We start from the raw sequence: 23,635 nt of genomic DNA, 5'->3' as shown, positions 1-23,635 counted from the left end.
TCTCATTGCGATGGCTTCTCTTGTTGCAGAGCACAGGCTCTAGGTGCGGGGGCTTCAGTAGTTGTGGTGCAGGGGCTCTGTTGCTCTGCGGCATGTGGGATCTTCCCGGAGCAGGGTTCGAACCCATGTCCCCTGCGTTGGCAGGCGGATTCCTAACCACTGTGCCACCAGGGAAGTACCAAGAATTCTGATTTTTAAAATTGCTTTTATACAGTATTTAAATTTCTAATTTTTACGTATTTAAAAAGGTAATAAGTTCACATTCTTCAAAAATCAAAAACTATGAATAAAAAGTGTACAATAAAAAAAAATCCCTTCTTTTATGTCTCTCTTCTACTCAGCCTCTAGCCCCCTTTCTTGCCACACACACAATATAAATTATTGGTTTCTCATTAGTATATATTTTAATTGAATATGTGGGGAGCTATTTCTAACCTGGATTGGGATTTTTAAGTGGTAAAAGATCTGGGAATAGAAAACAAAATTTTTATAAGGTTTTGTAAAGGAATTCATTTAGCATCAGCATAGTGACAAGATTTGGGAAACTACTAGAAGAAACTGGAGTGGGAGTAGGAAAGAAAAGTGCTAATTAAGGCCTGTCTTTTGCTTTTTGCCCCTTGGCTCACCGCACCTCATTCTTCTCTCTTTATTGTGAATACTGACCATTCTCTTCTCAGGGAATTTAAGATATGTTCTTTCTTTTTTTTTTTTAATACCTTCTTTGAATATTGTTTTCCATTATGGTTTATCATAGGATATTGAATATAGTTCCCTGTGCTATACAGGAGGACCTTGTTGTTTATCCATCCTCTATATAAAAGCTTACATCTGCCAACCCCAACCTCCCACTCCATCCCTCCCCCAGGCCCCTCCCCCTTGGCAACCACTAGTCTGTTCTCTATGTCCATGATTCTGTTTCATAGATAGGTTCATTTGTCTCATTTTAGATTCCACATATAAGTGATATCATATGATATTTGTCTTTCTCTTTCTGACTTACTTCACTTAGTATGATAATCTCTAGTTGCATCCATGTTGCTGCAAATGACATTATTTCATTCTTTTTCATGACTGAGTAGTATTCCATTGTATATATGTACCACATCTTCTTTATCCATTCATCTGTTGATGGACATTTAGGTTGTTTCCATGTCTTGGCTATTGTGAATAGTGCTGCTGTGAACATAGGGGTGCATGTATCTTTTTGAATTATAGTTTTGTCTGGATATATGCCCAGAAGTGGGATTACTGGATCCTAATGGTAATTCTATTTTTAGTTTTCTGAGGAACCACCATACTGTTTTCCACAGTGGCTGCACCAACTTACATTCCCACCAACAGTGTAGGAGGATTCCATTTTCTCCACACCCTTTCCAGCATTTATTTGTACACTTTTTAATGATGGCCGTTCTGACCAGCGTGAGGTGGTACCTCATTGCAGTTTTGATTTGCATTTCTCTAATAATTACTGATGTTGAGCATATTTTCATGTATCTATTGGCCATCTGTATTTCTTCTTTGGAGTAATGTCTATTTAGGTCTTCTGCCCATTTTTCTATTGAGTTGTTTGTTTTATTGTTGTTGAGTTGTATGAGCTGTTTGTATATTTTGGAAACTAATCCCTTGTCATTCACATTGTTTGCAAATATTTTCTCCCATTCTGTAGGTTGTCTTTTTGTTTTGTTTATGGTTTCCTTTGCTGTACAAAAGCTTGTAAGTTTGATTAGGGCCCATTTATTTATTATTATTATTTTATTATTATTTTTTGCGGTATGCGGGCCTCTCACTGTTGTGGCCTCTCCCGTTGTGGAGCACAGGCTCCGGACGCGCAGGCTCAGCGGCCATGGTTCACGGGCCCAGCCGCTCCGCGGCATGTGGGATCTTCCCGGACCGGGGCACGGACCCGTGTCCCCTGCATCGGCAGGCGGACTCTCAACCACTGCGCCACCAGGGAAGCCCCGGTCCCAATTTATTTTTGTTTTTATTTCTGTTGCCTTGGGAGACTGACCTAAGAAAACATTGGTGCGATTTATGTCATAGAATGTCTTGCCTATGATCTCTTCTAGGAGTTTTATGGTGTCTTGTCTTATGTTTAAGTCTTTAAGTCATTTTGAGTTTATATTTGTGAATGGTGAGTGGGTGTGACAGGGTGCAGCTGTACAGCTTCCCCAATACCACTTGCTGAAGAGACTGTAGGGAATCTAAGATATGTTCTTGTTGAGAAACAAAAACAAAAAAGCAAAAGCCTTAAAGAGAAAGCCTCTGCTTTCAACATATTATTTAATAAATAATATTTAAATTTACCTCTTTATATAAATATAAGGTAGAGGGAAGGCTAATGATACTGTTTTGAACTTATGTACATCTTAATTTCTAGTTAAAGTCTACAAGTTGAATTGAAGGGAAAAGCCAAGATAAATAGATTGACTTTATAATGATGTCTGTAATCATTAATAAAGATAGAACTGGCATGAACCCTTAGGCTAAATACCTGGTACAAGGTTGAAACTTCAGCAAATGAAAGGGGAAATTGTCTAAAAGAATAAAAGTAAGATTTTTTAGCATAATTTTCTCAATCCTTAGAAGATCTAATAGACAAAGCTAAGATGTAAAATATCTGAGTAAATAATAAGTTTAATCTCTATGCATTAGAATATTTATCAAAATTGACCATATACTAGTTAAGTTACAAAAGAAAATCTCAGATTACAAAAAGTAGACATAGACTAAAGGTTAACATTCATTATCCTCAGTGCAATAAATATAGAAATTGGTAGTACGGTTGGAAACAAAAATTCAGGAATTTAATATAATTGTATATGGTTCTTGGCCAAAAGAAGTGAAATTCCAGTTACACGCTATTTAGAAAATAATGAGAATGTAAGAACAAATCAAAACCTATTTGATATGGTCAAAAGTACTCAAAGGAAAACATTTTCATTATTTAACCTTTATGAAATTGAGTATTCAACTGAAATCAGGAAAAAAATGAAGCCCTAAAAGAAAGGAGAAATTAATGAATGAGAAAATCTATAAATTCTATAGTATCCCAATATGATCTATGTTATTGTAGAACATTTCAAAGAGAATGTAAAATTTATCCTTGAGGATACATGTTCAAACACAGCCAGGAAAATTCTGTGAAAAGTGTTAGTAGGAATTTTCCTGACCAGATGTTAAGTATTATAAAGCTATAGTAATTAAAGCCGTGATACTCATGCCAAACTAGGCAGAAAATTTTAACATAAGAGTCAAGAGATAGTTCCCAAATATATAAAATTTGTTATATGATAAAGGTGACATTTTTGTATTAGTGAGAAAGAGGTAGTTGAGTCAGTAAATGATGGTTTCTGGTCATTTTAGAGAAAGTTGTTTTCTATCCTCACACTCTAAGCCCTGTAGATCAAAGATTTTTAAAAAAAAGTAGCAGAAAAAATTGTTGGTAAATATTTCCTTAATGTTGGGCTTAAGAAGGACACCAGAGGTAGAAACCATTTTTTTAAAAAAAGTCATGACTACTGAAAATTCTTTGAAAAATTTCTGTATGTTAGCATGAGCAACAGTATAGATTAATATATTCTCATACACTACGTAGAAGTTGCAATTGGTGTATCATTCATGTTAAGATAAGTTTTGCTACGGTAACATAGACCCTCAAAAACCTCAGTGCCTTAAACCAAGGCTTATTATTCAAGCTACATGTCCATTAGGGCTGTGTTCCATGTCATTCGCACGTTAGGACCTAAGCTGCTACGACATCCACTATATGGAATACTGCCATCGTTGTGTGGAAGGTAAAAAAAACTCTAGAGCTGCACTGTCCACTACAGTAGCCACTAGCTATGTATGGCTGTTTAAATTAATTAATATTTAAAATTTTTAAAAATTCATTTTCTCAGCCACTTTAGGCACATTTCAGGTACTCAGTAGCTATGTGTGGTTAGTGGTTACCATATTGGACAATGCAGATACAGAACATTTTTATCATCACAGAAAGTTCTGTTGGACAGTGCCACCCTAGAAAGTCTTGCACTAACAATTAAATGCTCCAGCTTAGAAATGACACAAGTTACTTCTTTCACAAGTCACTGACTGGAACTAGTCAAATGGCTTCACCCAGCCATGACAGGCCAGAAAGTGTGGTCCTTCTGTGTGTCGAGAAGGTGGTCCTTCTGTGCGTGTAGAAAGTGGAGAGCATGAACTGCTTGACGTACAGCACTAGTAACTACCACAGTGGTGTAGCCTTTTCAGAGGGCAGTTGGAAATACGTATTTCTCTAAAAAACAAAACCCTTAAAAATGTTTATGCCCTTCGATCCTGTAATTTCATTTCCAAGAACACATTCCAAAGAAATAATTGGGCAGTGCAGGTATTTTTTTTTTACAATAACCTGGTATATTAATTTCTGGAAAAGTCAAAAGCTAGAACTAGGCTTATAGAAGAAATAGAGTTGGAACAGAAGAATCAAAACCCATGCAACCTTGAAAACAAAGCAATACCCAAAATAGTAACAATCCTAGTAAAAATACTAACACCTTAGATCTTCACTAGCACCCAGTATCATTCAGTGTTGTGTAGCCACGAACCCTGGGTTTGTGCTTCCTTGAAGGTAAACATGAGGGTGTTTATTTTCAATAGATACGTTTCATTAAAATTAAAAATTTGATCTGGCTTTTTCTATAAAAATTTATCATATCACTTACATGTGGAATCTAAACAATAAACTAGTGAATATCACAAAAAAAGGAACAGACTTACAGATATAGAGAACAAACTAGTGGTTACCAGTGGGGAGAAGGAAGGGAGGAGAGGCAAGATAAGGGTAGGGAATTAAGAGGTACAGACTACTATGTACGAAATAAATAAGCTACAAGAATATGTTGTACACACAGGAAGTATAGCCAATATTTTATAGTAACTATAAATGGAATATAACCTTTAAATATTGTGAATCACTATGTTGTGTACCTGAAATTTATATAATATCGCACATCAACTATACCTCAATAAAAAATTATAATGATAACAAAAAGTATTTATAAGCTTGGGGGAAATGTCTTGGCAGCTCTTTTACCTGCACTCTCAGCTTCACCAGATAGTTTATAGTGTTATAGTCAGCACAGCAGTTCTTAAAGCAGTGCTCTGAGGGAAGGCGTTTCTGCGGGCTAAGGCTTTTTCTTTGTGAGGAAGTTTACTCCTAATCACTTAAAAGATAACATTAACATACTGGGGAAAACAAATCACATAATTCATCTTTTTTACTAGTTGTGTATGAGCTAATTTGTGTTAGAAAAATACACATTGTACCAGAACAGATTTTGCAAGAATGTAAGAGAATGTCCATCAAAAAGGAAGGGATGGTGTTATTTATTGTACCACCACACAATAGAATACCATATATCCATTAAAATTATATAGGTTTACATTCGTTGGCATGGAAATATATCTAAATATGTTAAGTGAGATGAACAGATGATAAAATAGCACCTAAAGTATGTATTTACGTACACATTAAGAGAAGTTTAAAAAATACTAAATTTTTTAAAGTTTTGTGTTTTAATAGGTAACATAGTCACATATTTCACAACTATAATATACACAGGGTATTTTGTAAAAAGCCCAAATCTTAACAGTGGTAGATTCCAGGTTGATTATTTATTTAGCAAATATTTTTAATACTAAGTACAGTCAGGCGTTGTGCTAGGAACTATAAATGTAGAGGAAAAAAGGATAGACACAGTCCTTACCCTTTTGGGGCTCATAATCTAGATGGAAAGCAGTCCTTGAATAACTAATACTAAAGTATAATGACCATTATGATGTAAGGAATTTTGTAAACATGACAGTGCTACAACTCAGCCTAGATGTTGAGAAAGGCCTCCCTAAATAATTAATGTTTAAGCTGAGAGTTGAAGGATGAGTAGAACCTTCAGTTTCATCAGTTTTCAATTTGTGTCCGTGAGAACTGAAAAAAGTAATGTCCGCTTAAACTCTTTGAAAGTAATAAAGGGCAATAAAATATTTAAGTTGTTTTTGTGTTGACAAGAAGAAATGACTGAACCATTGACTTATGATCTCATCAGACTTTTGTCAGAAAAATTTATCTTCACAGAGAAGTAAACTTAATTAGTAACATATGTGGGAGAGCCACTTCTATTATGTTTAAAGTCTAAGCACAGACTTGGAGAAATGTATTAAGTGGACATATAGGAAGTACACTTGTGGTTGGCTGGAGTCTCCAATTGGAACTGATATATTAGACCCAGACTTCTAGAAAGCTACTCTTTAGCATGGTGGATCCCTGTAGGAATTTGACCTATTTAGAATGGGGTATGAATCCTTCCTTATTGCCACAGTGTCACTGCCCATGTGGACCATGTCTGTAGACTCTTTACCCTGTCATGCATTCCATTAGGGCCTCTTAGATGTGAGGTGATATGGGGGAAAACTTCAAGCAGCTTATACAGGACATGACTGCCTTACAAACTTTATCTCCTAAAGCTGGGTTAAGTGAAAAGGCTGTCACAGACACATATTTTGTTCTGGCCACCCAATGCTGGGTACTGTTCTAGTCTGGCATCATTGTTCTCACTTCATCTTCAGATAGAGCCCACTTACTTCTTAAGCAGATTTCCTCAAAATGCTGAATGAATGAATGAGTGCTTGTTGACTGGAATCTTCAATTTCCTGACTTCTGTATCTTCATTTCTTCCTTCTTGGTCTGCCCCTTTAGTTATCTAAATGTTAGTTTCCTTCTTTCTCCCCTTTCTTTGTAAATTTCTTGAGACCCTCAAGGCAGACTTTCCTTTAGCTCTGAAGATAAGCTTCTTCCATTAAACAGGCTTCCTGTGTTGTTTTTCTACTTCCTGTCTGAAAGTGAATTATATTAATTCAGTTTGTTTTCACTCTAACCTTATTTGTGAGGAAATGGAGATTATAGCAATCAAGTACTGAAAAACTCCATTTTTAGTACAATATACTCTGAAGTGAATGTTCTGTTTGTAAGTGTTTGAGTTTATCCTAGTCATAGCAGAAGTAAAGATTTTTAAATATGAAAAGGAACATGTATAAAATTATGGAAGAAATTATAGAGTATCTTTGTTGACTACAATGGAATTAAGTTAGAAACCAGTAACAATAAGATGTCTAGGAAAACCCCAAGTATTTGGAAATTCAAATAACCTATGTGTCAAAGAAAATGACAAGGGAAATTAGAAAATATTTTGAATTGAATAAAAAGGAAAGCAGTACATATCAAAACGTGTGAGGTATAGCTAAAGCAGGGCTGAGAGGGAACTTTGTAGCTGTGTACCTGATTATAGTAGAAGAAAGAAGGGATCTGAATGAATAATTTATGTTCCATCTTAAGCCAGAAAAAGAAGAGCAAAACAGGTCCACAGTAAGTCAAAGGAAAGAAATAATATATGAGCAGAAATCAATGAAATAAAAAATAAACACGAGAAAATATTAATAAGGCCAAAAGCTGGTTCTCTGAAAGATAATAAAATTGACAGATCCTTAGCTGGATTGCTCAAGAAAAAACACAAATCTCCAACATCAGAAATGAAAGAAAGGTTATCACTACAGATCCTGCACACATTTAAAGATTAATAGGCCATTACAGACAACTTTATGCCAACAAATTTGACAACTTAAATGAAGAGAACAATTTCCTTGAGAAATACAATTTACCAAAATTGGTATAGGAAGTAATAGGAAGTCCAAGTAGCCCTATATCTATTAAACATTCCCCCAGAGAAAGCCCAACACCCAGATGTTTTCACTGCTGATTTCTATCAAACATTCAAGGAAGAAATGACCGATTTTACATAAATTATTCAGAAAATAGAGGAGTAGGGACCACTGACCAATTTGTTCTGAGGCCAGCATAACTCTGATATCAAAACCTGACAAATACTCATGAAAAAAGAAAATCACCAACTCACAAACATAGGTGCAAAAATCCTTGACAAAATATTAGCAAATTGAATCTAACAGTATATAAAAAGGATAGTACATCTGACCAACAAGAGTTTATCCCAGGAAAGGAAAGTTATTTTAATATTCAGAAGTTTATGCTAGCCACCATATTAACAAACTTGAAAACTGTTTTGAGATTTGTAAACATCTCGATTGAAGCAGAAAAAGCATTTAACAAAATCCAACTTCTGTTCATGATAAAAATTGCTAACTAGACATAGAAGGGAACTTAGCCTCAGAAAGGGTATCTAACAGAAAAACCTACGGGCAGCATTGTACTTACAGAACAAGGCTTATGTGCCTGCTTTCACCAGTGTTAAACACTGTCATATGGTCCTACCATTAAAATAAGGCAAGAAAAAAGTAAAAGGCATCAAGATTGAGGAAGAAATGAAATTGTTCATATTTTACAGTGATATGATTGTTTAGGTAGAAAAACTCAAGGAATCTACAGAATAACTACTACAACCAATAAATGAAGTTAGCTATTATATTTCTATATATTCAAAATAAATAATGAAAAAAAGAAGAATTTAAGATTTCTATTTACAAGTATAGCTGTCCTCCAGTATCCACAGGTTTGCTTTCCAGTTTCAGTTACCTGCAGTCTGAAAATATTAAATAGAAAATTCCAGAAATAAATAATTCATAAGTTTTAAATTGCTCGCTGTTCTGAGTAACATGATGAAATCCTGCCATCCCACCTGGGAAGTGAATCATCCCTTTGTCCAGCATATCCTGCCCATTAGTCACTCTGTAGCCATCTCGGTTATCAGATGACTGTTGCCAGTATGGCAGTACTCGAGTTCAAGTGAACCTTATTTTACTTAATAATGGCCCCAAAGTGAGAGAGTAGTGATGCTGGCAATTCAGATATGCCAAAGAGAAGCCATAAAGTGCTTCTTTTAAGTGAAAAGGTGAAAGTTCTCGACTTAATAAAGAAAGAAAAAAAAATCATATGCCAAGGTTGCTGAGATCTACAGTAAGGATGAATCTTCTGTCCATGAAATTGTGAAGAAGGAAAAAGAAATTTATACTTCTTTTGCTGTTATGCCTCAAACTGCAAAAGTTATGGCCATAGTGTGTGATAAGTGCATAGTTAAGAAGAAAAAGGCATCAAATTTGTACAATAAGATAATTTTGAGACAGAAGGAGAGACCACATTCACATAACTTTTATGACAATTTATTGTTATAATTGTTCTATTTTATTATGTTGTTGTTAATCTCTTACAGTGCCTAATTTATGAATTAAACTTTATCATAGGTGTGTATGTATAGGAAAAAAAATAGTATATATATGGTTCAGTACTATCCATAGTTTTCAGGCATCCACTGGGGATCTTGGAATGTATCCCCCAGGTATAAGGGGAGACTGCTATACCAAAAAGATAAAATATTCAAGAATAAATTTTGCAAAAAAGTCCAAGACCTCTTTATTGAACACCATAAAGCTTCACTGAAAGAATTAAACAAGATGTTAAGTAAATGGAGACGTCATGATTGTGGATTGACAGACACAATACCGTTTAGATGTTAATTCTTCCCAAACTCATCTAGAGATTCAGTCCAATCCCAATCAAAATTCTAGTTGGCCTTGTCATTGAAATTGACAAGCTGACTCTAACATTTAAATGGAAATGTGAGTGGACCTATGTCCTTCCTGGGCAGAGAAGCTTTAAGAGCCACTATGTGATTCCACTCTCCCTTTTCCCTGATTTAGCAATCATAGAAGCAAAGAAGTGGTAATTCTCTCAGCTGAAAGACAGCATAGTTTGAAAAATGAAGAAACTGAGGCACAGAGCTTGTGATCTGTGAGCTTGTGATCTGTGCTTGCACATGTCTTTGAACCCAGGCAAGGCAATCTGGCTCCAGAGTCTGTACCTCCAGACATCCACAATCTATGTTCCTACCCCTCTCTAAGAGAATTGCTGTTTCTCTACACCCTTGCCAACTGACTAGCTTTATGAATATTTAACAATCTGATAGGGGAAGACTCTTTTTACAAGGTTAAGTGTATTTTTCATGTTTACTGGCTATATTTATTAACCTTTAAAAACCTGTTAAATTTGCTCATTGTTCTTTGGGTTGTTTGCCTTTCTTAGTGGTGTCTGGTGCTAGCCCTTATGACCATCTTGCCTGTATTTTACTTCTTTCAGTGACTGACCCTGAGGCCTGTTACATTGGCACTGAGCCTTGGAAACCTAAGGAAGCTCTGGAGGAGAATGGTATTATTACTGACAAGGCAGACATATTCGCCTTTGGCCTTACTCTGTGGGAAATGATGACTTTATCTATTCCACACATTAGTCTTCCAGATGATGATGATGATGAAGGTATAACTGCATATTTTTAATATAAATCCCAATCTCTTCAGTTTGAACTAAAGAACAGCTTATAAAATTATATTTTCTCTATTAAGTTAAAATTTAAAAGAGCAATTAGTTTGATTTAGTGGCACAAGATGTGGGTTATATTGATACTGATGATTAATTTGGTACCATCCTTGTTTAATCTCATACAAATGAGATGTAGAGTAAATGAGAATAAGGAGGTAAATTGAGAAAATCCAGAGGAGCAAAAAGTTACCTTAAAAACTCCAATTGCCTGAGAAAATGATTGGAAAGCTGCGGCAGTAAGAGGGTTGGGGTCAGTAGCCTTTAAATCCCTGACAGGGACTTCCCTGGATGTCCAGTGGTTAAGACTCTGTGCTTCCACTGCAGGGGGCACAGGTTAGATTCCTGGTCGGGGAACTAAGATCCCACGTGCCACGTGTGCGGCCAAAAAAAAAAAAAAAATTCCCTGACAGTAGCTAATCTACACCATGGCAGGACAATTGAAGAGACTGCCTGTGTAAAATGAAAAGCATATTGGATGATGAATTCTTATTTCAGGAGAGTGAATTTGAGCAGTTGCTAAGCTTTTCCATGATTTAAAGTGATTTTGTTTCAATCTCCAACTCCTTCATGAGCAGATAAAACTTTTGATGAAAGTGACTTTGATGATGAAGCATACTATGCAGCTTTGGGAACTAGGCCACCTGTTAATATGGAAGAACTGGATGAATCGTACCAGAAAGCAATTGAGCTCTTCTCTGTGTGCACTAATGAAGACCCTAAAGATCGTCCTTCTGCTGCGCACGTAGTTGACGCTTTGGAAATGGATGTCCTGTGATCACCTCATACACATGGCTACCGGAGCTTCAAGTATAGCTTGTGTGTATAGCTGTTCTGTTTACCATAATACATTTATATAGTTATTACGATGACCCATAATTATTAGACTTTTCAGAAGTGACCTATTTTAGGACCATAGATAGCACCTTTTTAACATTTGAATGACTATTTCTATTATAAGAGTGTTTCGTGTATGCTTATGCTAATAAGCATTTGAGATTATAGAGGGTTTTCTATAAAGTTTAAGAAACTAGCTACTCAAGTATTTGAACTTGTTTATACAGATTTAAAATAAAGTGCTGGCCTTCCCTAGTGGCGCAGTGGTTGAGAGTCCGCCTGCCGATGCAGGGGACGCGGGTTCGTGCCCCGGTCCGGGAAGATCCCACATGCTGCGGAACGGCTGGGCCCGTGAGCCATGGCCGCTGAGCCTGTGCGTCAGGAGCCTGTGCTCCGCAACGAGAGAGGCCACAACAGTGAGAGGCCCGCGTACCACAAAAAAAATAAATAAATAAAAAATAAAAAAATAAAGTGCTGTAAACTCTAACATTAATTTGGATTGAGTGACTATTACTTTTATTAATGATCTTTCTCAGATATTCTCTATTTTAATGTATCTATTGAAATTAGCACTTTGTGTATTACAAAATAGGTCTACATTTGCTTATCTTTTTTTTTTTTTTTTTTTTTGTGGTACGCAGGCCTCTCACTGTTGTGGCCTCTCCCGTTGCGGAGCACAGGCTCCGGATGCGCAGGCTCAGCAGCCGTGGCTCACGGGCCTAGTCGCTCCGCGGCATGTGGGATCTTCCCGGACCGGGGCACGAACCCATGTCCCCTGCATCGGCAGGCAGACTCTCAACCACTGCACCACCAGGGAAGCCCTGCTTATCTTTTAAAACATTAAACCTTTTGCTGGCGTTTCTTGGCTGATGTGCTTATTAAATAAGGTCACTGAGACCAGAGACCTGGGATATGGCTCAAAAGAGTAGCTCCTTGGATATTTCTAAACATTTTTGGTTAAGGCTTTTCTTGTTCTCTTGGCTCCAGCCATATCTTTGGGTTTTGCTTTAATTTATTAAATGTATTTTCTGTACTGATATCTTAAAAAATTTTTTTTATTTACTAATCTGTACTTAAGCATATCACAGTATTGGTGTAAAAATAATAAAACTCTAATAGAACAATATAGAGTAAAGGACACTTTAGTTACCAGAAGGTGTATTATCTTATTTGGTACTCCGTTGATTTGAATGTTGTCATTAAACTTACTGAGTGAAAGTGAGTAGGCTTCTTTCTCTTTCTTGGCCTTATTTTGTTAATCTGTAAAATGAGGGTGATTTGAATCATTAGTTTCTATCTGTGAGCCACAGTTCCCTGAGATTTTTCAGTTATTGAATTGTGCTTGTGAATCTAGGTGGTATGCGTAGACTAAAAATTACTGTCACATGGGGGATCTTAGATTAAGAACCACTGCTCTCTAAGATTTAAACAATTCTGGAATTCAATGGAGGGTTCCTTTTAGTATGAGATTGTACCAAGCAGTACTATACAGATCATTAATGGCTTATCTTCTATTGAAATAACATTAAAGTGCCAAGAAAGTAAATGGAAAACCGACTGATTTATGGAAAAATTTTACTTATGTACACTTGCATCCTGACATCAGTTATCCTGACTAACTTATATGTTGTGTTGCTTCTCACTAGGTCTGCCAAGCTGACAAAGGAGTTTCTCTCTCTTAGCCTGTTCTCATGAACTGCAACGTTCTTTTTAATACATAAACAAATACTTTTCCTTGAATAATTATTTCCAGTTCCTGTAGTTGGAATATCTAAATGGAAACAAACTAACACCCAAGGACTGGACCGGCAAATTCATAGCACTTGTCTGTGGCAGACGTTACAAAGCGATCCCCGCCTGCTTTTTCCTTTGAGTCTAGATAGGGCCTTGAGACCCTCAACACAAGGTTGCAGAGATTTTACTACCAACGGCAAGAAAACTTTTAAAATTCTTGTTCTGGAACTTGCTCTTTAAGTCTCTTCTTGAGTTACCTTCTTTTTTTGGTCATTTGCTTCATTCTTAGGAAAGATTTACGTGTGACTGGGTTGAGGATATAGCAATATTAATCTTTTTGCTGAATTAATTATAATTGGCAAATCAAAACAGGCTTCTCTGAAGTAGCTTTCTCACCTCCCAGACAAAGGCCTCCAGGAACCTGTTTGTACCTCTATAAAACGGAGATAATAAGCACTTGCTTAAGAAATGTAGAAGACTGTTCTTTCATGCCTCATGGTACCTACTTAATCTACAATTTGTTGATTAAAATAAAATTAGAACTGACTTTTAAATAACAAAAATACTATATATAAAAACTTGTGGCATGCAGCTGAAGTTGTCCTTAGAGAGATTTATAGTCTTAAATGCTATATTAGAAAAGAAAGGCTGAAAAATCAGCTAAGAATCTAGGAAAAACAAAGTAAGTCTCCCTTCCAATAGAAAGAAATAAATGAGCAAAAATTTTAAAACAAAACAAAACCTATCATAGAAAATAGAAAACAAACATATAATAGGATCAGCAATGCCAAAAGTTGGGTCTTTGAAAATATAAATAAAATTGATAAGCCCTAGCAAGACTTATATAGAGAGCAAAAAAGACATGTCATAAATTAAAAAGGAAACATCACTGCAGATCCTGTAGATATCCAGCCTCATTCATGAACACATGAAAATTCCCAAACAAAATATTAGTAAACCAAAACCAGTAACATAAAAAGGAAAAACTTCATCAAGACCAAGTTGGGTCTGTTGCAGGAAGGCTAGGTTGATTTAACATTTAAAGAACAATGTAATCCCCATATTAGCACAAGAAAAATCAAAAGATGGAATAAAAATGTTGATAGAATCCAGTATCACTTCAAGATGTTTAAAAGCATCTTAGAACACTGGGACTAGAGAGGAACTTCCTTAATGTAAGAAAGGGTGTCCATATCTAGCAAGGAAGCTATAGTAAACATCATTTTATAGTAGCTATGGATTGAAAGTTTGTGTTCCACTGAAAGTCATATATTGAAGCCTAATCCCCACTGTGATGGTATCTGGAACTGGGGCCTTTGGAAGGTGATTAGGCCATGAGGGTGACCCTCATGAATGGGAATCGTGCCCTTAGAGATGTGAAATAAAATTCATATTTTAGGGCAAGACAAAAATTTAAACATAAAAAAAGTCCTCTGCCCTTTGTCCTCCTCTCTCCCCTCCACTGCACACTGCATACCTGCATTATGCATCGACCAAACCTCCCCCATCAGCAGAAATACCTGTTCAACCATAAAGAGCAATATTCTCCCAGCATCAACAAGACAACTCCTTAAAAGATAACATTCCTTCTTAATGTTGTAAGTGGCCACGAGGACACTTAGATCTGGATTTTGTAAACTGTCAATAATATGTCTTTTAATGTAGAGACCTCTGTCTGAAAAAACTTTTATAACTGTGTTTTGACTTCTAACAGATGGAACAGTTCTTGGAGCTTTCTGAGATGCTATTCCCAGGGTTATAATCCTCAATTTGGGTCCAATAAAGTTTTCCATTTCTTAGATCGACTGATTAACTTTTCTACATGCCTGGCATAGCTGGCAGGATATCAGAGATACGCATCAGAGGGCACCTGGAGTCTACCCGGTACCAGCGCTCGGTACCAGCATGTGCCCGTTGAGCCCCACAGACTTCTCGGTACTCCTCAGGTGTTCCAGTGAGTTCTCCTGATATCTGGATATTACTGTTTGAGTGAGGATCCTGAAAATTTTATTTGAGCTGTTTTAATTAGGCCTTGGGCCTTACAGGGCACCAGTGCATTTCCTAGGCAGGACACAGAGGCTCTGGGCAAGAGGCCCAGGGAAACATAGGTGGCTGGGTTTTTGTTAAATTTGGCTTAAATTGAAAAAAATGAGTTGATATATGGTCTGAACAAAACTTTTCCTAGTGAAATGAGAGACTGAATTAGTCACCTCTGAAGAATAAGGAAGACCCGCTACAACCATTAAATACTGCTCGTCTGGGGGACGTGACAGAGGATGATAATCTAGTGCTCTGAGCACACATGGCAGTTTTAGACTGTCACAGGGAGAAACCAAGCCACATAAAAGAAGTCAAACTGACCCAAGGGTAAGTCCCTGGGGAGCTAGACTCAGAGGCACAGTGTCCTCAGAAAGTTTTTCAAATTATATCTCATATCTCATATCTGAATTAGGCTACCAAATTAATAGTGGGAATTGTTCCCCAATGGCCAAACAGGTCCCATGCAAACAGCCACCTATGGGAATACCAGCTGGGTTTATGTCTGCTTGCAAGTGCTTAAATGGGAGCTAAAGGAAATTGGGCCCTGAAATGGCCAAGTTGGGGTTCTGCTGGCACTCCAAAACAATTTTGAGTGCACAGTTAAAGCCAGCAGTCTTCTGGATCTGTGCCTGCAGGGTCTACTGGAAACAACAGTGGTAAGTGTTTTTCTCTTTTCTAAAATTAGATTAGCTGGGAAAAATTTGTTAGGCTAGCTCCTTGGGTCTTTTGAATTGGAGAGGCTTCTAAATTGTTAAAATTTTAGAGAGCTCTCATCTTAAATGATTTCAATTATTTTAAACTATTTTAATTGGTATGTGGAAGTCCCCAAAGGCTTCAAAATTCTAAAACGTCCTCATTGAAAGATTCGTTGTATAAGGCTGATGAAAGATTAATGATATAAAAGGTACCTAAGGGACTTCCCTGGTGGTGCAGTGGTTAAGAATCCACCTGCCAATGCAGGGGACATGGGTTTGAGCCCTGGTCCGGGAAGATCCCACATGCCGCGGAGAAACTAAGCCCGTGCGCCACAACTACTGAGCCCGTGCTCTAGAGCCCGAGAGCCACAACTACTGAGGCCCACGTGCCACAACTACTGAAGCCCACACACCTAGAGCCCGTGCTCCGCAACGAGAAGCCACCGCAATGAGAAGTCTGCGCACCACAATGAAGAGTAGCCCCCGTTCACTGCAACTAGAGAAAGCCCGCGTGCAGCAATGAAGACCCAACGCAGCCAAAAATAAATTTATTAGAAAAAGACTCCATGCTTCCACTGCAGGGGCACAGGTTCAATTCCTGGTCTGGGAACTAAGATCCCACATACTGCGCAGTGTGGTCGGAAAAAAAAAAGGTACCTAAAACTTTATTGCTCCTCTCTATCCTTCTTTGAGTACTCATTCTAGAAATCTGTCTGAATTGCCTTTCCACTCTGAAGACAGTATTAAATGGTTACCTTTAGAAATGGGACCACCTGGTAAACCATAATGGAAGAGGATAGGAAAAAGAATGTATATATATGTAAAAAAAAAAAAAATCGGACCACCTGAGGCTGTAGGCAGTCTCTTCAGATAGAAAGCTGAACTGAGGGCCATAGTTAAAGAATTTCTTAAACCCAGGGAGGATCCTCAACTGTTTGTAAATGGATTACCAAAATAGGAGGCCACAGGTCTGACTAAACTGACCATAGCTGATGTTCAGAGCCTGACAGGAATTTTATTTTGCGGGGTGTGGGTGCTTCTCCCCTAAGCTAAATGAGAGAAAGTAAAACATCCCAACATAGGTGAATGGGTATGTCAGTCCTTTGCTATCTCTGAGGTGGCCACTCAGTTCTGAGGAATTAAAAGCAACTGTACTTGTTTTACAAATCTAGTCTTTACAGGACCAGAGGTGTGGCTCCAGAAATAATCTAAAAGTGGTAAATCCTTTTACCACTCCCCAAATCTCCTCTATTTATTTTAAGAGGCTTGTAAGTATTGAAAAATAATCTTTTTTCTGGACTTAAGGGAACAGTCATCCAAGGAGGAACTTCCCTTTCTCTTCCTATATCTTTGAGGTGCAAATATTCTACCTGGTTTTCTCCAGGAACCCTTATGTCCACCATCTTTTCAAAATGCAAATTTCAGGAAAGGGGGATAGGTAATTTGGGACTTGAGTTGTCAAGGACAAATAGAAATCTTGTATCATCTCCATAAATATTAGTAACAGCGTTTAGGCATCTAGACAGGTGACCTTGGTTTGTTCCATCAGCCAGAAACCCACCAGTTTGAATTCAACCTCTTTTGTAACTGATGAGTTTTATATTGCTGCACCTGACTCCAGGCTGAAATTTTGGAATGGCAACTATGAGGTCTGTTTGTGTTTGTGCATATCTGTATATGTGTGTTGTAGATGGGTGGTATTGCCAAAATTAATTTGTAAAAGAACTCTATTTAATTGGCTTAAAGGAAATCAAGCACTTGTATACTCAGAAATATAAAAGAAACTGGCCCGAATGAATTTCAGGGTCACGTGATCTGGGAAATAGTACTGAATCGATATCTGGTATTGAAGCTAGCTTAAGCTTGTTGGTTTTGTTGCCAAACTCACGTTTGGCTGTTTGAGCTCAAAAACCAATACTCGAGAGACAAGGGTTGGTTGGAAAAGAAAGGTTGCTTTATTCAGGAGGCAGCAACCTGGGGAGAAGGTGGACTCCTGTCCAAAAACCAACTTCTAAGACTGCTCCACCATGAAAGTTTAAAATTTAAAGGGGGAATCATTTGGGAAAGGGGTCAGAATCTTCGTTATCATCCACTGTGCGCAGACTCTTCTGATTGGTTGGTGGTGCGGTAACAGGGCAGTGTTCCAGGAATCTTGTGTTCAGCCTGAAGTTACCATCCTCTACCTGGGTGGTGCCTTAGTTCTTACAGAAGAACTCAAAGGTATATTATTATGTATATTCCTTGAGTAGGAACCAGGACCCTGCACTATTGTTTCTTGACTGCTCCTCCTTTGTTTCTGCATTCCCTCCCTTTTCTCATAAGCAACTATTTGAATCTGCCCTTTGGAACTCAAGGAAGGTCACAGAGGCTGAATGAAGCCTATTTCCTACAAACAAGAAACAGGGGACATGGAAAGGATTTGTACCTGGGAAGGCCCCACTGGATCCTGCTGGGTTTCAGTTTCATTAATATAGACCTGTCTTTCAAGTCATCAACATTAGGTATAATACTTTTATTGTACCTAGCTTGACTAGAAATCAAGACTGTATTCCTTTTAGAAAGTTTGTCAACAAGAAAAATAATATAATGGAATTTTTAAGTAAATAAAATAAGGTAAATGAGATAAGAGCTTCTAGGTAAACTCTTTAGGAATAATTGTGTTTTGGGAATATCTGCTTTAAGGATAGTATATCCAGATTTGGGTTATTTGAAACTAAACTAAATTAAACTATGATAATTCATTCACTCTCTGGGTCATTTCAAATAGGATAAAATACTGGAACATTAACTGCTGGGCAGGTCTAAGATTACCTACTTTTGTCTTCTTATGAGAGGGAAACTAAAGATGTTTGGGTTTGTTTAACACATATCTTGCAAAAGTTTTCCAATCAGGAAGTGCTGGTATGACAAACAGTACACAATTACTTACTTCTTGGTTTTCGCTATAGATTAAGGTTTTAAGGTTACGATTTATAAGGGAAATATTTCAGTATTCAAGGAAAATGGGAAGCATGTTTTCAGTAAAAGAAGGTATGAGGAATGGAGATGCATTTTGTTAAAGGAAAAAAGGATGGTTTTTGTTCTAGAGCTAGCTGTTTCTGAATGAAAAAGAAAGTGACAGAGTACTATGGATGCAGAAAGTTATGGAAGTGAAACAGGAGGGAAGAGGGCAGGGCACAACCTTTAAAAGAATGACATAGCTTGAGGACACGACATAAACTGATTAGAACCATATAGGTCCAAGATGGCAGAGTCAACTTCCACTAGACCTTGAGCCTCAGTATATGCTCATTGTAACACATCAGCAACCTAAATGACATACCCACAGGTGCCATGACAGTTCCAAGGCTGACCGTAAAGGTCAAGAAGTGCGCAGTGGTCCAATTCCTGGAAATCCCCACCCCTTCCCCCCAAATAGCTGGAATACTCCCACTCAGCCTATGAAATTACCCACCCCTATAAAAACTGACAACCCCAGACCCTGGTGCTGCTCTCGCCTTCGGAGAGGACCCACACTCTGTCTGTGGAGTGTTTCTCTCTAAATAAATCCACTTCTTACCTATCACTTTGTCTCTCCCTGAATTCTTTCTGCGATGAGACATCAAGAACCTGAGCTTCATTAAGTCCTGAGACCAGGTGTGTGATCTCAGTTAAAAGACCGTGGGTTCAAGTCCTGATCTGGGTTTTGGCTGTGAATGGGTATTGTTTCACAGTGATGTATGATCCTATTTGACCAGGTGTTTTGAAGCTTTTTGGTATTTTTGACAAAATTCCCAAAGATAAATTCTAAATGAAGTTCGTTTGAACTCTAGCTAACTTTGAGGTTTTCCAAAGGGTCCCTGGAACACCTAAAAGTATTTTTCTCTCCATCTCAGGGAGAGGAATAAATGAATTAGGCTTATTTGGTATGTTATATTACATTAAGTGTTGTCAAATGAGTGGTGATAAAACTTCTTAGGTTGTATTGTATGGGTAAATGTTATTAATATAGATATTCTAGAAATTAATATGGCACTCCTAAACTTCTGGTATGTCCTGGTAAGTGATATCAGTCATAATTCTAGTTATTATCTTAAATTGTTGTATGTCACAGAGGTACCCCAGTTTATTTGTCAGCTGCATTGTAATCAGGTCTTTAACCTTGACATTTCAATGGAAGTTTTTTGTCATTTATAGACAGTTATTTTACTCCGGTGTTTTTGCAAACATGCTTCATCTTCAAGAAGATTCATAGAAAGGACTTTTTGACAAGTACAGGTTTCTGATAACCTTCAGATCATACTGCTGAACTGGGTAAGAAATTAAAGAATTCTACTGGAAAACCTGATGGCTTCATAAAACTGTTAACAGAAGAGTAAGATCAAGGAAGTCACATAGGACTGAGTGAACTTATGAGTATGGTTATAATTTTTGGTTTTTATCTGAAATATTACTGGTTTCTAATCTGTGTTTTCCAGATATAAGGAAGCCTTTAAATTACACTTCTGTTGGTAGATTTGAAACTTTTACCTTTTCTCTCTACCTGATCCCTTCAGAATTTGGAAGCTTAGGTTTCCAGCAGCTTTATCTGGTAAATAAGGAAGACCACCTCCTAATGGATGCAGGAATCTCAGGAAATTTGGGGGGATCTCAAGAAGAGAGAAATTTGCCCAAATCTCTATCACCCAAATCTATAGATCTCACAGACAGAATGAATCTATGACACACCCTTGGTGTGGCTTTGTTGGCCTTGAGAACTTTCTTAAAAAGTTCAATCTGAGATTCCTTGTGAAAAATGTCTTACCTGGGTAGTAGTTATGAAGGTGTTTGTGATAACTCATTGAACTGTACATTTTAAAAAATAAACTTATAAAGAAGTCTTAGATTTACAGAAAAGTTGCAAAGACAATTCCTATAAACCCCACACCTAGTTTCCCCTATTGTCAAAATCTTAACATTGGTATATTTATCACAATTACTAAACAATATTGATACGTCACTATTAACAAGTCCATACTTTATTCAGATTTATTTTTTACAAATATTGAGTATAGTTCCCTGTGCTATACAGTAGGTCCTTGGTTACCTATTTTATATACAGTCGTGTGTATCTGCTAATCCAAAACTCCTAATTTATCCCCATCCCCACTCCTTTCCCCTTTGGTAACCGTAAGTTTGTGTTCTATGTCTGTGAGGCTATTTCTGTTATGTAAATAAGTTCATTTGTATCGTATTTTAGATTCCACATGTAAGTGATATCATACGGTACTTGTCTTCCTCTGTCTGACTTGTTTTCCTCTGTCTTACTCCACTTAGTATGATAATCACTAGGTCCATCCATGTTGCTGAAAATGACATTCTTTCTTTCTTTTATGGCTGAGTAATATTCCATTGTATATATACACACCACATCTTTATCCATTCATCTGTTGATGGAAATTAAGTTGCTTCCATCTCTTGGCTATTGTAGAGTGCTGCAATGAATATTGGGGTGCATGTGTCTTCGAATTAGAGTTTTCTCCAGATATATGCCCAGGAATGGGATTGCAGGATTATTTGGTACCTCTGTTTTTAGTTTTTTTAAGGAACCTCCATACAGCTTTCCATAGTGGCTGTACTAACTTACATTCCCACCAGCAGTGTAGGAGGGTTCCCTTTTCTCCACACCCTCTCCAGCATTTTTTTTTTTTTTTTTTTTCCCTTGCGGTACGCGGGCCTCTCACTGCCGTGGCCTCTCCCGTCGTGGAGCACAGGCTCCGGACGCGCAGCCTCAGTAGCCATGGCCCACGGGCCCAACCGCTCCGCGGCGTGTGGGATCTTCCCGGACCAGGGCACGAACCCGTGTCCCCTGCATCGGCAGGCGGACTCCCAACCACTTGCGCCACGAGGGAAGCCCTCCAGCATTTATTGTTTGTACTTTTTGATGATGGCCACAGACCAGTGGGTGAGGCTTATCTAGCGGCTTGTACAGGCTTCCTGGTGGGAGGGGCCGGTGCCTGCCCACTGGTGGCTAAAGCTGGGTGTTGTTCCTCTGGTGAGCTGGGACCTGTCTCCTGGGGAGGTGTCTGCAGGAGGCTGTGTGCTCTTTAGTCTTTAGGCAGCCTGGGGCTGTGACTCCACCCAGTTAGTTTGGCCTGAGGCTCCCAGCACTGGAGCCTGCAGGCCGTTGTGCGAGGTCGGGTCTTGTTGCTAGTGAGTCAATGTGGCAGCCACCAAGTGCGTCCCCAAGGTTGGAGTTTCCCCCATATGTCTGCCAGCAGTGTCTATGTCCCCAGCATGAGCTGCAGCCCCCCCCACCCAACCCCGGGAGACTCTCCGAGACCAGCAGGTAGGTGTGGCCCAGGCTCGTATCAAATTACTGCTTTCACCCTGTCTCCCGGTGTGCCTGAGATTTTGTTTGCACCCTTTAAGCTTGAAGCCTCTATTTCCCCCAGTCCCATGGGGCTCCTACAGTTAAGCCCTGCTGGCCTTCAAAGCCACCTGCTCTGGAGGCTTGTCTTGACGTGGGGCTCAAAACTGCCACGTCTGTGGGAAAACCTTGCTATATTATTCTTCTCCATTTTGTACGTCGCCCACCCACGGGGTATGGGGTTTGATTGTACTGAGTCTGCCCCTCCTACCCAACTTGTTGTGGTTCCTTCTTTATGTCTTTAGTTTTAGATCTTTTCTGGTAGGTTCCAGTTTTTTTCATTGATGGTTTCTTCATTGATGGCCAACAGGCACATGAAAAGATGCTCAACACTGCTGATTATCAGAGAAATGCAAATCAAAACTACAATGAGATATTACCTCACCGTTCAGAATGGCCATCATCAAAACATTTACAAATAATAAATGCTGGAGAGGGTGTGGAGAAAAGGGAACCCTCCTACACTGTAGGTGGGAATGTAAATTGGTGTGGCCACTGTGAACAGTGTGGAGCATCCTTAAAAAACTGAAAGTAGAGTTACCACATGATCCAGCAGTCGCATGCCTGGGCATATATCCAGAAAAGACAAAAACTCTAATTCAAAAAGATGCATGCACCCTAATGTTCATTGCAGTACTACTTACAATAGCCAAGACATGGAAGCAACCTAAATGTCCATCAACAGATGAATGGATAAAGATGTGGTACATCTCAGCCATAAAAAAAAGAATGAAATGAAATAATGCCATTTGCAGCAACATGGATGGACCTTGAGATTATCATACTAAGTGAAGTAAGTCAGACAATGACAAATATCATTTATATGTGGAATCTAAAAAAATGATACAAATGAACAAATGTTACAAAACAGAAACAGACTTACATGGCATACAAATTTATAGTTACCAAAGGGGAAAGGTGGGGGGGATAAAGTAGAAATTTGGGATTAACAGATACATATTCCTATATATAAAATAAACAACAAGGACCTAATGTATAGCACAGGGAACTATATTCAATATCTTATAATAGTCTATAATGGAAAAGAACCTGAAAAAGAATATATGACTGAATATATATATATGTATATACATGCATAAACTGAATCACTTTGCTATATACCTGAAACATTGTAAATCAACTGTACTTAAGTAAAATAAATAAAATGGAAAAAAAAGGTTTAAAAAATGTAATGAGAAGTGGTCAACATGTAGATTATTTTAGAATTTTTTTTCATATTGCAGAACCAGCGATACTTCTGTGTGGCAAAAATAAATAGAAATTATATTTTAGAAACAGACTTCTAATCAAAATAAAATTATAAAAAAATAAAGTTGGGAGGCCAGAAGGGGGAGCTCTCTGCCCTATGAAGATAGCAGAGCACAAGAGGAAGCTGACATTTTCTTGCCTGGCTAGAGCTCAGCCAATGAGAGACTGTCACAACTCAGCCAATGATAAGTGCGGGACTCTTGTTTACTATTGCCCTCTCAACTTCCTCTTCCTCTCTGTAAAAGAGTTCCCTCAATTTTTTGCTGAGGACTTGAACGTGGTCAACTTGGTTACAGA

The 23,635-nt window shown here is 38.0% G+C and overlaps 1 protein-coding gene across 2 annotated transcripts in view; it reads left to right on the top strand.

The window, feature by feature from the left end:
• Nucleotides 1-14,527, top strand: part of PBK (PDZ binding kinase) — a 30,715-nt gene extending 16,188 nt beyond the window's left edge. Inside the window, exons 7-9 of one of the 2 annotated variants that reach the window (XM_030879114.3) lie at nt 10,139-10,315; nt 10,954-11,194; nt 12,859-14,527. In XM_030879114.3, coding sequence (XP_030734974.1) covers nt 10,139-10,315; nt 10,954-11,153 — 377 coding nt within the window. In that variant the 3' untranslated portion in view covers nt 11,154-11,194; nt 12,859-14,527. Of the gene's footprint in view, nt 1-10,138; nt 10,316-10,953; nt 11,461-12,858 lie in introns of those variants that run through there. The other variant, XM_030879112.3, reaches the window with a different exon arrangement.
• Nucleotides 14,528-23,635: the final 9,108 nt, after the last annotated feature.

Source organism: Globicephala melas, chromosome 6 (genome assembly GCF_963455315.2).
Source record: "Globicephala melas chromosome 6, mGloMel1.2, whole genome shotgun sequence".
NCBI lineage: Eukaryota > Metazoa > Chordata > Mammalia > Artiodactyla > Delphinidae > Globicephala > Globicephala melas.
The sequence above is the reverse complement of the archived record's forward strand: the minus strand, read 5'-3'. Positions and strand labels throughout refer to the sequence as shown.